Raw genomic sequence first — 15018 nt, 5'->3', positions numbered from 1 at the left:
AAAAAAACGATTTTATTTGTTTTTAAAAAAATAATAGTTAAATGTAAGTCACCTTTCCTAGTATTTACGTAACCCTTACGTTCTTTTTCTAAAACCAAATGTCATGTCATGAAACCGTTAACTGTGATCACTTGGGGCAGAATACAAGCATTTCTAAGACAAGTGATAACAAATGTGATTAATGCAAAAATTTTAAAATCTAATGAATACAAATATTTTTAATTAACATTTAATCAGTAGAAACTCCATAAACGACTGCTGCTCAAAGACGTAAACAACAGTTTGCATTGATTGATTAGCTATATTAAAATGTCTACTTTTAGTTACCTCTCTAACTTTTCCTTGGGGATTTCATTATTTTTATTCTAGCAGATTTTAGACCTCAAATTGAGCTAGAAGAACCATCAAAAACTGAAACTATGTAATTATTATAACTTTTACAGGATATATACTGGACCCTTCACACAATCTTTATGAATAATGATGAAGGATAAAACTTCCATGCTTATGGTTCTAGCCTCCAGGTAATATGAGATTGATGTTTGAAATGAAAATGCAAGAATAGGACACAAGTAACATGACAAAACGTAGATTATAGTAGTTCAATTGCGTAAGCTATTGTTTCTTCTATCAATGAGGCATTTACATATTATATTTCGATAAACCATATATCATACAGACTGCACAATGCAAATAAAGAACCAGAAGTATCAACAGACATAATATATGAATGGCCAGATTATTTACGTGTGATTAACTGCAATAAGCAGGGGATTTTCTTACATTTACAGTTGAATTGGGCACATAACTGTGGTACTGAAATCCAATGGTTGCCGGAATGGTGGCTTTGTGACAAGGCACCTCCAGGTCTTCTTCCTAGGATGATATATCTGCATGAACAATGTCCCCGCCCTTTTCTGCTGTCGTGACCGTCGAGTTTCAGTTGAATCAATTCCATTTACAATTGTCATTACATGTAACTCCTCGTTCAGGACAACTAAACCATAAGAACTCTTACAAGGAGCTCTCCTTGGTACACTGCATTCCTTTTGCCAACGATTTGAAGCCATGTCGTATCTGCACATAGATAAAGCAAAGATGACTGTGCCATTTTACCCAAGAAGAACATAAAGGAAAAAAAACTTCAAATTCTGTCTTTCCTTCAAAAAAGAACATCCAAAAGGGAAACTAAAATTGCAGAGAATGTTTATATAAAATGCAATTGTTGTTGATAGGAGAGGGAATCATACAGTTCAATACAAGCATCTAAGTAAATAAAACCTATCAAAAAGAGGCAAATGCCATAGGGGATTTATCAGCTTTCTAACAGAAGAGATAAGACAATTATCTGAAACTGGTAATTAGGCTAAAACGAGCTCACATGCGTCTATGTCAAGGAAATGCTGAAATGTAAGCTTATTCTCTCAAGTAACCAAGACTTTGCAAGCGGTTAGGGAGAAATATATTGATAAAATCTGTGAAGAAGACAGGATTCTAGGTATCAAATGCTGAACCTGCCAAGTGGGAACAAAGTTTTTTTTTTTTTTTTCCTTCCTTTTTAATGATAATATTATTAAATGATGGCAGTAGCATCACAATTATAAAATATTGTTTGTAAGACCATTAGAAGTTTATAGGGTTTTAAAATCCTGATGCATACAGCTTATATTTTTTCCTCACAAAACACATATGAAGTTCTGCTATCGAAATATTGTAAATTCTAGCCAAGTTAAAATTGAACAGAACAGTCCAAAAGATTTGGACTAGCCATTATCTGCATCCGTCTACAGATACAAAAATAATCAATATTTGAACTGGCTGTGATTTTCACTGCTGAATAATACATACGAATTTAAAACATCAAATCTAGCAAACCAGATAGTCGGTCACATCCTCACTCAAGTTGTTCAGTACATGAATCAATTAAATAGTCGATAGGAACTAGTAACTAATCAAACAAGTACCAGTGATTAAAGTGAAATATTCTAACTTGACAAGTAAATTTGAAGGGAAGGATGGTTCTAATCATTACCACCAAAAAGAATAAAAAAAAAAAAAAAACACATAAGGAATCAATGTTTTGGGCTATGTTGTTGCAATATATAGTTGTGATACCAAAGGAAACACAATGTGCAATTTGTTTCCATATTTGAATTTAGTTGATAACGATGCTTTCATTACTGATAGATGTAATGCATCAAACTTTGATATAAGAATACAGCTCCCCGACCACATAGTAGAAACCGAAACAAGATTTTTAGTACTCACAAGTTACAACAATGTTTAATCCTAGCAAAACTATCAACTCATTGAAACACTTGGCAACCTTATAATACTATCTCTAATATCCTCAGATAAAAGCAACTTTGCAAACATGCTAGAATTTCACAATTAATTTTTCCAAGAAAACAATAAATTCGATGATACCTACATAATTGTTGTTATCTAGAAAAAAGAAGTGTAATTTACCTGAGGATATCATTATCATCAAGCATGAAAATAGCAGGAGGACTACCCCCATCTTCATCCTCCACCATAACTATTTTCCCAAACCTAGGAGTCTCCCCTGCCCCCCACATATCCCCAAGTTCCCTCCATTTCCCACCGCCATTTCCCTTCAATTCCATCACCAAAGCATCCTTATAATACTCGTCCACTGGAAACACTCCCGAGACAGTCCTCGAATCTCCATACCCTCCCATCACCCAAAACTCCCCTTCTTCCCCACCTTCTCTAACCGCAAACCCCACGCAACCAGCTCGAAACCTGGGCAATCCGTCTAATGCTTCCCACTCATCTCTTTCCACGTCGTACCTCTCCACCGAACATATCCTACTCCCAGCAGCCCTAAACAAGGTGTGGCGGGAGCCACCCCCGGCTACGATGATTTGATCAGCGCTGGGAATCGCAGCACAGGCGAAGCTCCCGCGTGGGGAAAGCATGGGAGCGAGGCGATCCCAGGAGGAAGTAAGGAAGTTATAACGAAAAGCGGATGAAGAAGGAGAAGGACGGTCTAGAGGGAAAGAGCGGGTGTCGAAGAGGGAGCCGCCGAGGACGTAGATGTGGGGGCCGAGAGAGACGGAAGTGAAATTGCAGAGACCGTACTCGTGGGGGTTGCAAGGCAGGGGAGGGAGCGGGCGCCAGGCCAGGTGTTGGGGGTCGAAGAGGAAAGGAGAAGAGATGTGAGGATCCTCGGGGAAGACGCAGAGGAGGTGAGAGAGGGAGCGGCGGCGGTGGTGACGGCGGAGGGAATGGAGAGTTTTGGAGGAGAGGAAGATGTACCAGGGCTTGCAGGTGGGCTTGAGGCGGCAGTGGTGGGAGTATGGGAGGAAGGAAAGGATAAGGGCAGCGACGTCGTTTGGAAGGCCGGGGATTAGGGCTTGGTCTTGATCGATCTGGTGAAGAAGCGTGGATGCCAATGATGGAGGAATTGGCATATTTTATTTTTAATATTCCCCTCTGCGACAATTGAGTTTCAGTTCCAGAAACTAAAATCGATTAATTTCCCAGCAAGCAGTTGCTGCAGCTTGTACCTTTGATTTTTACTTTTACCTTATTAAAAAATTATTTTCCATAGATGCAGGAAAGTAACAGCTCCTATATGCTACACTTTCTTGACACGTACAAGACGATATCGCACACAAATATCTAAATTGTAATAGGTTCAAGAAATAGATAAATAAATTAAAGGGTAAACTACATCTATGGTCACTTTTGTTTACCTTGGGTTACGTTTTAGTCACTTATGTTTGAAATGTTACGTTTTAGTCATTTACGTTATCATGTTGTAACATTTTAGTCACTGAGCCGTTAATCGTCGTTAATGGTGTAACGGTAAGCTGATATGGCACGTTAAATCATCATTTCAAACAAAATTTTAGGTTAAATTATACAATTGATCCTCATATTTTTTTCGTTTTAAGTAATTTAATTTTTTTCTTTTATGTTCTTTAAACTTTCTTTTTTTTCCCATTCTCTTTTGTTTCTCCCTCTATTTTCATATCTTTCTTATTTCTTTTAACATATTAGGAAGTCGAATTGGCAGTGAAAAAAGAAGTAGGAAGTCGACTATCATCATTTGCCTATAACCAAAACCCATAAACCCATAAACCCATACCATGCTTCTTTCTTCACTACCAATTCGACTTCCTGGTATGTTAAAAGAAATAAAGAAGGTAGGAAAACAGAGCGAGAAGCAGAAGAGAATGGAAAATAAAGAAAATAAAGAAAGAAAGTTAAAAGAACATAAAAGAATTAAATTGCTCAAAACGAAAAATTATGGGGACCAATTGTATAATTTAACCTAACATTTTTGTTTGAAATGATAATTTAACGTGCCACGTCAGCTTACCATTACACCATTAACGACAATTAACAGCTCAGTGACTAAAATGTTACAACACAATAACGTAAGTGACTAAAACGTAACATTTCAAACATAAGTGACTGAAATGTAACCTAAGGTAAACAAAAGTGACCATGGGTATAGTTTACCCTAAATTAAAAGGTTAAATATAAAATTAATATCCGAATTTGTCTATTTATCTTAAATTAATACATATAAATTTTTTGTCTCAGATTAATACTCGAATTTTTTTCTCATTCACTCGTTTAGTATTTTTTTTTAACATCGTCAAGTTTGAAACAAGTGATAAAATGAAATTGTGGCACGTTTCCTTTTTCTTTTTATTATTTCCTTTACCTGTTTTTCCCTTTTCTTTTATTCTTTCCCACTTCCATTTTACTTTTTTCTTTTCTTCTTCTCCTCTACCTTTCTTTCCCAACCCTAGTCGCCGTCATCATGCACCACATTGCACTTCAACGTTGTCACCGACGTTTGTTCTCCGGTCAACTTTTTCCTCCTGCTCTTTCATTTCCTTTGAGCCGTCACTGATCGGAGAAACACCACCTTTCCTTTCTCTCTCCCGCTTCTCCTCTTCTTTTCTACTTTATTTTTGTTTTCAAAGCCCCTGGCTGCTTCACTACCGCTGCTCTCCGATGTCGAATCGAGCCACCACCGTTGAATCATCTTGGACTGTGGCTTATCCTCATCGCGTCCTGAATCTCGATATGTTGATAGTTTACAGTTAAAAGCCAGCTCTTCTTCAAATTGACTGGAGTAGAGGGCACTGCTCGAAGGCGCTGCTCTGTTGGACCTTTTCTTTGACTTTCCTGGGATGAGTCTTTCGCACAAGATGAAGACCGCTCTTTTAAGCTGCATTCGTACATTTAGGGTCTGTTTGATTGAATGAATTGATTTTTCGGAAAATCATTTCCAACTTTTCCAGCGTTTGATTGGCGGAAAACATTTTCCATTTGGAAAATGAACTCCAAAACAAGGGAAAATGAGTTACATTTTAGGGAAAATGTCTTACCCTTTCAATTTCCGTAAGACATTTTCCGTGCTCTCCTCTCTATCACCTCCTTCATTCCTTCCTTCATTTCCGGTAGAAAATTGCTTCTGTTTATCGATTTTCCAGTAACTTGTTTTTTTAATTATTCAATACTTGTTTTTTTAACACAATTACAAACAATTTATTTGATATTAGTTTTTTTCAATTTATAACGATTAATATTGTAGCTTAATAATTGAGTATTATTATAAATAAATCATTGCAATATATGTAAAAATAATTTAAAATATAAAATTTATTAATATATATCAATATATGTAAAAGCAGTTTTTTCGGAAAATATTTACTGAAATCTTCCAAGCAGTAGAAAATATTTTACACAGATTCAATCAAACACCAGAAAATATTTTCCAGTAAATCATTTTACAGAAAAGTAAAACATTTTCCCGAAATTATTTTACGGAAAATATTTTACTGGCAATCAAACAGACCCTTATTTCAAGTGAGCCAGTCCAAGTCCAAGTTTAGGAGTGAAGATGGGCAAGAAGTGTAGGGAGAAGTCATTTTCTTCTTATTTGATTTTATGTTATTATGGATTGATGGGTTTTGTAATGATTCTTGTTCACTTGTCTATTCATAACTCTCACTCATTTTCTATTTGATGTAATTTAATCTGTTCAATGTTTTGAGGGGTATGCAGTCAACAAATTTGCAGAAATAACAAAAAAGGTTCTTTACTTGTTACCCAAAATTTTTAAAATATAGCATTGATTGATTAGTTTCCTTTAAATTTACGTTCAAGGGTGTTTAATTTAGAAGTAAATGGGCATGCATTGGTGACAGGTGAAAACTTGAAGAAAGGCAATTCATGACAAGAATATGAAATCTAAAAAAAATGATAATGGTTCATATTTCAGGGGGAAAGTTTTTAAATGAGTTAAACTCCACTGGTTTTTTCGTTTTTGCATTTCATTACTTTTTATCTTGAAATCTTAATAGTATATGGTGAATGGTGATAACACATATTTATAAATATAGCAAAAATGGGGTGATTGGATGGTGAGAAAGTGAGGGAAATTTTGAGGGTTTTTGACTGGAAGAAAGATGAAGTAAAAGAAGGCCTAGAAAATGGAAAATAAGAAAAGAAAATAAAAAGGGAAGATGAGGGAAAATAAAAAATAAAAAAAATGAAGTATAAGAGGATGCCACATGGTGGCACGCGATTGGCTAGCGCTACCACATCAGCAACAAATTAACACCGTTAGTCTCAGGTACTAAACTATTGGACAGAAAAAAAGTTTGAGTACCAATCTGGGACAAAAGAACCATAAGTACCAATCTGGGAGAAGTGAACAAGTTCATGTACTAATTTTATATTTAACCCTAAATTAAAATATTTAAAATTTGTGAGTAATTATCTAAATTATAGAATTATTTTAAAGTTTTATATGAAGTTTTTTTTCGGTTAATTATGTAAAAATGCCAATTTTGAAAGATAATGAGGGAATTAGGTTGGTTTTTTCCCAAATTTAGGGAAATAGACCGATTTTGGAGAGAGAAATAGAAATTAGCAGGAAGCATTTGTCCTTGCGAATTTTTTTGTGTGTTTTGGGTGTTGGAAATTTGGGGAGAAATTTATTTATGTTTGTGTTTTACGGAGAAATTGTGATAGTTTTAAGGTATGTTTGAGTTTATGGTGATTCGGTAGTGCTCGAAGACCCGCACATTTTATTTCTCATGTGGGGAGTGCACCATCACCTTAGAAGATGTTACATTGCAACTCGAGCTCCCAGTTCACAGTGGTTATATAGTCATGGGTTCAAGTATAACTAGGGCTCCTAGTTGACAGTGGTTATGCAATCATGGGTTCAAGTATAACTCGGGCCTCCAGTTGGCGGTGGTTATGCAGTCACAGGTTCAAGTTTCATGCCACCGAAAAAGGATGCTTTATAAACCCCAAACATAAGTTTGAGATCATAATCATAGGGAAAAAGGAGGCTCACCAGTATAATCAACTTATTATTTTTCTCCATCAAAGTAGTATCCTTAACCTCATTGTCCAGAATTTGTGTCAGAGGTGGTGACAAGAAGACTTTCAGGAGGGAGTACAGTGACGGTGGAAACAAGCTAAGACGCGACTCGTGGCGGCAGCAATTGTAGTTACTAATGAGTTCTTTAATCAAAGTAATCGTTTCTGCCTTGAGTTACGTTTCAACTGTTCTCCACTGTCACTATCACTCCCTCCCTAAAAGTCTTCTTGTAACAGCTTGATTTTCAATGGTGTCGAAAAAAGTGGTTTCAAAACTCCATTTTCGTAATCTGGCTCCGTAAATATTAAAAATAAATATTTACGGAGTTGGTATAAAAGTTTATTAGACTTTGGTCCTTTACTTTTGTCTATTAATTGCTTAATTAAGGTACATGGATTAAATTATAAAAGTTTTATCGCTCTAGATTTTTAATTAACCAAAAGACAAAAATAGAAATTAAACCATTTTATAAAGTGTGTTAATGGAATATGATGAAAGTATCCACTAACTTTTGATTAAGGGTAGATTAAATTAATTAAAGTAATATTTACTTAATTAAATCAAATTATTAATACTTAAACATGGTATAAAAAGATGAAATGGTGGAGAATTGTCATATTTTTCTTCTTATTCGTTTGTGCATATGAAAACAAAGGAAGATAGGGTTTGTTGCTTCAAAACTTTCGACTATCAATTGGTGAGTTCAATCAAGCCCTTTTATTGTAATTTCTATGTTTTTGAGGCCATGAGAACTTGATTTAGCTAGCCCATGTATCAATTTGCAAAACAGTTAAAGTTTTTGAAAGTTTCCATTGTTGGTTTCTTGAAGATTTGGGTGTTAAATTGATAGAAGTTAAGCTTAGATATGAAAAATGACTAAATTGTAATTGTTGACACCATTTTTATTTTGAAAAACAGGGTCGACTTGGATTTTGAAAAAAAATGAAAATGGGAGTCGCCACCGATCCTTTTATTTAGGTGTGATCGGGTCACCTTAAAAAGTGGTTATTTTTAATAAGCAATTTGACTTTATTAAAACAACGATTTTAGTCCACGAAATTCAGAAAAACGGGTTTGGGAGTCAGTTACGTACGAGGAAGGATTAGCACCCTCGTAACGCCCAAAAATTGGTACCTAGTTAATTAATTAATGTCTTAATGTCGAAAATTGAAAACTTTGAAGAGATTTAAAATACGATCTTTTATTTTTTTTTAAAACTTGTATAAAACAAGTTACTCGATAAGACCCTCTCATTTCGAAAAGAAAAAATGCCACACCCAATGAGTTAGGGCATGATATTTCATTTCCTAAAAAATGAGCTTGTCCAAAAAAAAAACTCATGCAATAAAATTTAAAAGGATATTCAATTGTTTAAGTCAGATGAAGAAATCGCAGCCCAATATGTTAGGGCACAATTTCTCAAAATTCTAAACATTGAATATTACCTTTATTATTTTTAGAAAAAATCCTCATCTCGAGAAAACAACGTGTCATATCCAATGCGTTAGGACACAACGTATTGAATTCTCGATAATGAGCTTTTTATTTATGTTTTGATTAAAGAGCATTCTCGATTATTCAGATTCAACGAAAGAGTTGAAACCCAATACGTTAGGGCTCAATCCTCTTGAAGATTCCAAATACCGAGTATTGCTTTTATTTTTCAAAATTTTCTCTTTATACGAATTTGGGTAACAATTATATAATAGAGTAACAATTGTGATAATGTAAATATAAATAGCATGATCAAGAACAAAAATAATAATAATAATGAAAAGATAAATAAAAAACAAATCAATCATGTATACTCAATATCAAGTAAATAAACAAATAAAACTGAAACATTTAAAGAATATAATAATGATAATAATGGTCATGTGAATAAATAAATAAATAAACATCAAGTAAAGCAATAATAATAACAAAGAAAATTGATAAAATTATAAAATATAAAAATATATATATGTACATATAAGAAAAATATATATGTATGTGAATTATAAAAATATAAATATACATATTTTAATATGTAAAAAAATATAAGTATGTATATAAAATTATGAAACATAGAAAATATATAAAAGGATGTGTATATATATATTTATAAAAAATTAAAAAATGTGTACGTATATATATATATTATAAAACATATGTATGTATACATGCATATATATAACAAAATTTGAAATTTAAAGGCATAAAAAGTAAATAATAATGATACAAGATTAATAATGCCACATAATAGTTAAAATAATTAATTTAATAATAAAAAACTAAAATAACAAATAGAGGAGTAAATAGCATCGATAAAAATACCAATGAATTTAAAACAAAGAGCATAAAATAAAATAAAATATAAGGCAAAATAAAATGTAAACAAATTTGAAAATAATGAATTTGAAAATGAATAAAAAGGGAAAAAGAGATTTGAAATCAACAATATACAAATCAATAAATAAATTATACACAAATCAACAAAATAAGAACAAGCCACAGAAAATAAGAACGCAAAAGAGAGAGAAATTTGAGTGAATACTCTTAAGAATTATTATTACTCCCAACTCAAGTCCCTTTCAATGAAGGGAGAGGCGTCTATTTATAGTTGAGCCTCCCCAAATCCAACGGTACAGATCAATTACATCAACGACTAAGATTAAAGGGTATCTACAAATTAAATCTCTAAGATTACAAAATCATATCTTCTAAGATTGCATATCATATCTAAGATTGCATATATCATATCTAAGATTGCATATATCATATCTAAGATTGCATATCCTTGAAGATTATGTTTCCATAAGCTTGTAGATGGACCTTCAACATTTTCAAGTAATGGGCCATTCCGATCGGGACAAATGATATTACTGGACTTAGACTTTGTTTTATTATTTTGGGTTTATTATTTTTTTGTGAGCCCGGGCTAAAATTGGGTATTACAGCTGCCCCTCTTTGCTCGTTGTCGTGTAATAGGAACGGAGCAAAGACTTTAGAAATGACCAATTTTTACCCGATCACGCTGGATCTTGGTGCTCTTCTTCTTCAAGCAGCCACATTCCATCCTACTGCATCTTCAGAGGTATAGGAATTGGTGTATCGATCCACTCTACTGCAACGTCGGGGAGATAAGATTGGTGACTCGTAACTTTTAATCTGCTTAACTGTGATGTGGGGGAATTACGATTCACTGTTGTAGCTTCAATCTGTTCCACTACACCGCCAGGGAAGTAAGATTTGCTATTCTCAGTCTACCTCACTGTAACTTTAGGGGGATAAGACTTGCTTTCTCGATCTGCTCACGCAACCCTGGGAGATAAGACCGTCGATCTACTCTACTGCAACTTCAGAGAGATAAGATCTATTATTTTAATCTGCTCCACTGCAACTTCAGGGAGATAGGATTACTGGCTTCAATCTGCTCCACTGCAACTTAGGGAGATAAAATCTGTAATTTTCAACCTACTCCACTACTGCTCAGGGAGATAAGGCTAGTGGCTTAAATCTGCTTCCCTACTAACTTGGGAAGATATAATCCGCCGTCTTCGATCTGCTCCACTACCACTTAGGGAGATAAGATCTGTAACTTTCAACTTCCTCCACTGCTGCTCAGGGAAATAAGGTCTACAATCTTCAACCTACTCCACTGCTGCTCAGGGAGATAAGGCTAGTGGCTTAAATCTTCTTCCCTACTACCTTGGGAAGATAAGATTCACTGTCTTCGATCTGCTCTACTACTGCTTAGGGAGATAAGATCTGTAATTTTCAACCTACTCCACTGTTGCTTAGGGAGATAGGATTCACAATCTTCAACCTATTCCACTGCTGACCAGGGAGATAGGACTTACAATCTTCAACTTATTCCACTGTTGACCAGTGAGATAAGGCTAGTGGCTTAAATTTGCTTCCTTACTACCTTGGGAAGATAAGATTCACCGTCTTCGATCTGCTCCAGTACTGCTTAGGGAGATAAGATCTGTAATTTTCAACCTACTCCACTGCTGCTCAGGGAGATAGGATTCACAATCTTTAACCTATTCCACTGCTGACCAGGGAGATAGGATTCACAATCTTCAACCTATTCCACTGCTGACCAGGGAGATAGGACTTACAACCTTCAACCTATTCCACTGCTGACTAGGGAGATAGAACTCACAATCTTCAACCTATTCCACTGCTGATCAGGGAGATAGGATTCACCTATTCCACTACTGACCAGGGAGATAGGACTTACAATCTTCAACCTATTCCACTGCTGGCCAGGGGGATATGACTCACAATCTTCAACCTATTCCACTGCTGACCAGAGAGATAGGATTCACAATCTTCAACCTATTCCACTGCTGACCAGGGAGGTAAGACTTACAATCTTCAACCTATTCCACTGCTGAACAGGGAGATAAAGCTTTGTGATTTCACCGATCTGTTCTCTGAGGAACATAACCTGTATAATGAACCTAATTATGCCTAAGATGAGGATGAGATGATCAAAATGCATCAAATGCTCGAAGTTTATTAAGACTTTATCACTGACATGCTACAACGCCTTCTTGCTCAACTAGCGTTTTCAAAGAAACACTTAGTCAGATTGCCCCCACTGTAAACCTCAAAGTTTAATCCACTAGGACGCAAAATTTGTACCATCATTCTCCCACTGTAACCCAAGGGTAGAAATATATGGTTTTTCCTCAATCCTCTCCTATCGCAATTCAAGGATACATGATCTAAATCTCTCTGGTCCCTTACACCATTCCCAGGGTGTCGTACCAAAGGCTCATGCACAAATGAAGGCTTTCTTCTCTGAGGAAACCTCTTCCTATTGTCTGATGATCATTACTTGCTTGTTTATTTAAGCTTTGTCATCAACACGACATCTTGTCATTTTGTTCAATCAATGTTTTTTACAACAAAATTCAAAGAGAAAGTCCTAATTTAGACTCTTCCTTTTCCAACCTTTAAACATGGTGCGTTCTAAACAATAGTCCTGTTTCAGGTTCCTGTATTATTTAGAAACTTCTAGAGTAATATGTAAAACCTCCCTTGTGAAAGTTTTATTAGTCCATTAATCATTATTCCAATGCAATATGCTTGAAAAAAGGTCATAACAATGGATAAGAATAAAGTTAGTTCTGAGCATAGCTCGAAAGGAATAAATTATCAAAAATAGTAAAGAAGGATAACAAAGAAATTGATTGGAAATGTGTATCTTTGAAAAGAATGAAGTATTCCAAGCACAACAAATTCAATATAAATAGTATAAAAATTGGGTGTCCCAGATATCGCAGCTTGAGCTTCTCTGTACAAACTTTCTGTAAAATTTTTGGTGAATTTTCAAATTTAGCCTGCTGCTGCTGTCCAAAAACTGTTTTAGTGCAAAATGTTGAATACCAAGTTTATAACACCCTCATTTCCTTTCTCTATAATATTTCCATCACTAACACCCTCATTTCCTTTCTCTACAATATTTCCATATCTTCCTCTTATTTCCCTTCACTAACATATCAAGAACATAGAACCTTATATAAGAAAACTCTACTTTAACATCATTTTCATGCTTTTTCAATAATATCAAACTTAAAAATATAATAAAATCTTGATGTTCTTACCTTGTTCTATTGATTTCAATCTTTAAATTGATTTTCTCTCCCTACGACTTCTATTTCTTGAATCTAACTTGATATTCTAGCTCCCCATAATCTCCTTATTATTTTACTCTCTTGGTAGCTATGGAAATTCTTTTGATTTATAAGTGAAAATGGTGAATTTTTGGTAAAGGACCAAATTGTAAAGAAAATAAAATTTCTTTCTTCTCTTCTCACATGGGTGCATGGAAAGATGAAGATAATTCTTCATCTTTCTTTCCTTATATACTAAATAAAATAATAATAAAATATCTCATTAAAATATTAATAAAATAATATTTATCTAATTAAATAATTATAAAATATCATCAAAATATCTCTAATATCATCATTGCCTTCTAGTTCTCTCTCTTTCTAATTAACCATTTTGCCCTTTATGATCTTTTAAAATTTCATTCTTGAGTCATCACTTAATTTGGTAAAATTGTGATTTTAGTCCCTCATAATTCTTCTCCTATTCAATTTGGTCTTAATTCATTCTTCACTTTTTCAAATTTACACTTTAACCCCTCAAATTTTGAGTATTTACTCTTGGGCCACAAATTTTTTTTAATTTTGTGATTTAGTCCTTTTTTGAATTAATTTATCAGAATATACTTTCCAATGTTGACATAACTCAAAATTCCATTTTTTCACTTTATTTCCTTTCTTTACTATATCAAGGGTAATATCTTACTTTCTTACTGTAGTAATTTTTGTGGTATTACATTACAGGACAACAAAACGTCTAAATAAAAGAATTCAGTGAACTTGGCCTTTCAATGTTGTGATGGCATTCTGTCTTGGATGTTGCAACATTAGGGTGTGATGTCATGACATTGAGCCTCGTTTCTGGCTTCTTCGATTTTTTTGGTTTTGTCACTCCATGGTATCTACACCTGCTGTGGAAAAACAACTAAACTCAAATAAAATTAATACTAAAAGTAGGAAAAAATAAATGAAAAAAAACAAATTTAAAACATGAAATAGAATTTCCAGCTGGTTCTCGATACTATGACTCGATGGTTGTTCTATTGTCGAAATATATGAACCAACCCCTTCGTCGATTCCAATGGTGTTGCCTTATTTTCGATCGACACAACATCCACATTACAAGCAATTTAGTACCAAATCCTAGCCAACCCAAATCATTTTTCGGGGTATTATTGCCTCAAGATTCCTCACCTCCCTGTTGCGTGAATATTTGTTTACTCGAGCTTTGCTGCAATTGTCAAATGAGGATGAATCAGAACTCTTCGACCTTTCCGGTTGGCACCTCTCCAACTATGGCCAGAAAGTGTATTTGCTCCTTTACACTTCCACTGAAAATCAGTTGAAGCTTTGTGTCATTTTTTATTTCTAAGTTTATGTTTACTGCTACATCAATTGGATCGGAGATCGCTTCGACCATATTCCATTCATCCCTATGATCTCCAGTTCGAAACTACTGTTGACTATTATTGTCTAATTGAGGATGGTCAACGATAATACGAGGATCCTCAGGATCAAGATTGGGAACATCATGCACGACCTTTTCCCTTGGAGGTAGCGCCTCAAATATTTTTTGGAGCATTTTTCTCATCTGTGCCACCATGTCTAACATGTTCGATAACAACTTAGAGTTGGACGGCTTAACAATTTCGTATGAAGGCATCTGATATGAATCACATGAAGGTGCTTCTGAACGTTTGAGCATATCATTCTCTTGGTCGTTTGACTCATATAGAGGATCATACTCAGTTTCTCCACATTCACTATCATTGCTCCATTGGTTTATCGAGGCTTCGTTCGACCAACCTGTTACATAGTTCCATTCGTTGTCCCAAGATGTCTCTCATCATTAAACCGCCTATAATCAAATTTCTCCATGATTAAATCTTTTAGTCAATAAGGTAAATAAAAAAATTGAGAATAAAAATAACACAATTAATAAATATAAAAATTAGTGCATTATCTCGTTTGTCTTTCGATTAGAATTATTGTACAAAGTAATTACAAAAATAACAATTTTCATCGTCG

The 15018-nt window shown here is 34.4% G+C and overlaps 1 protein-coding gene across 1 annotated transcript; it reads right to left on the bottom strand.

The window, feature by feature from the left end:
* Positions 1 to 578: 578 nt before the first annotated feature.
* Positions 579 to 3588, bottom strand: LOC105790650 (F-box/kelch-repeat protein OR23). Its single transcript, XM_012618358.2, has 2 exons — positions 2470 to 3588; positions 579 to 1077 (listed from the first exon to the last, which is right to left on the bottom strand). The coding sequence occupies exons 1-2, from the start codon at positions 3435 to 3437 to the stop codon at positions 786 to 788; spliced, it is 1260 nt and encodes a 419-aa protein (XP_012473812.1). The 5' UTR covers positions 3438 to 3588; the 3' UTR covers positions 579 to 785.
* Between the last annotated feature and the right edge of the window lie 11430 nt (positions 3589 to 15018).

Source organism: Gossypium raimondii, chromosome 8 (assembly GCF_025698545.1).
Source record: "Gossypium raimondii isolate GPD5lz chromosome 8, ASM2569854v1, whole genome shotgun sequence".
In the NCBI taxonomy this organism is placed as follows: domain Eukaryota; kingdom Viridiplantae; phylum Streptophyta; class Magnoliopsida; order Malvales; family Malvaceae; genus Gossypium; species Gossypium raimondii.
Note: the sequence above shows the minus strand (reverse complement) of the source record. Positions and strands in the feature narration are given on the sequence as shown.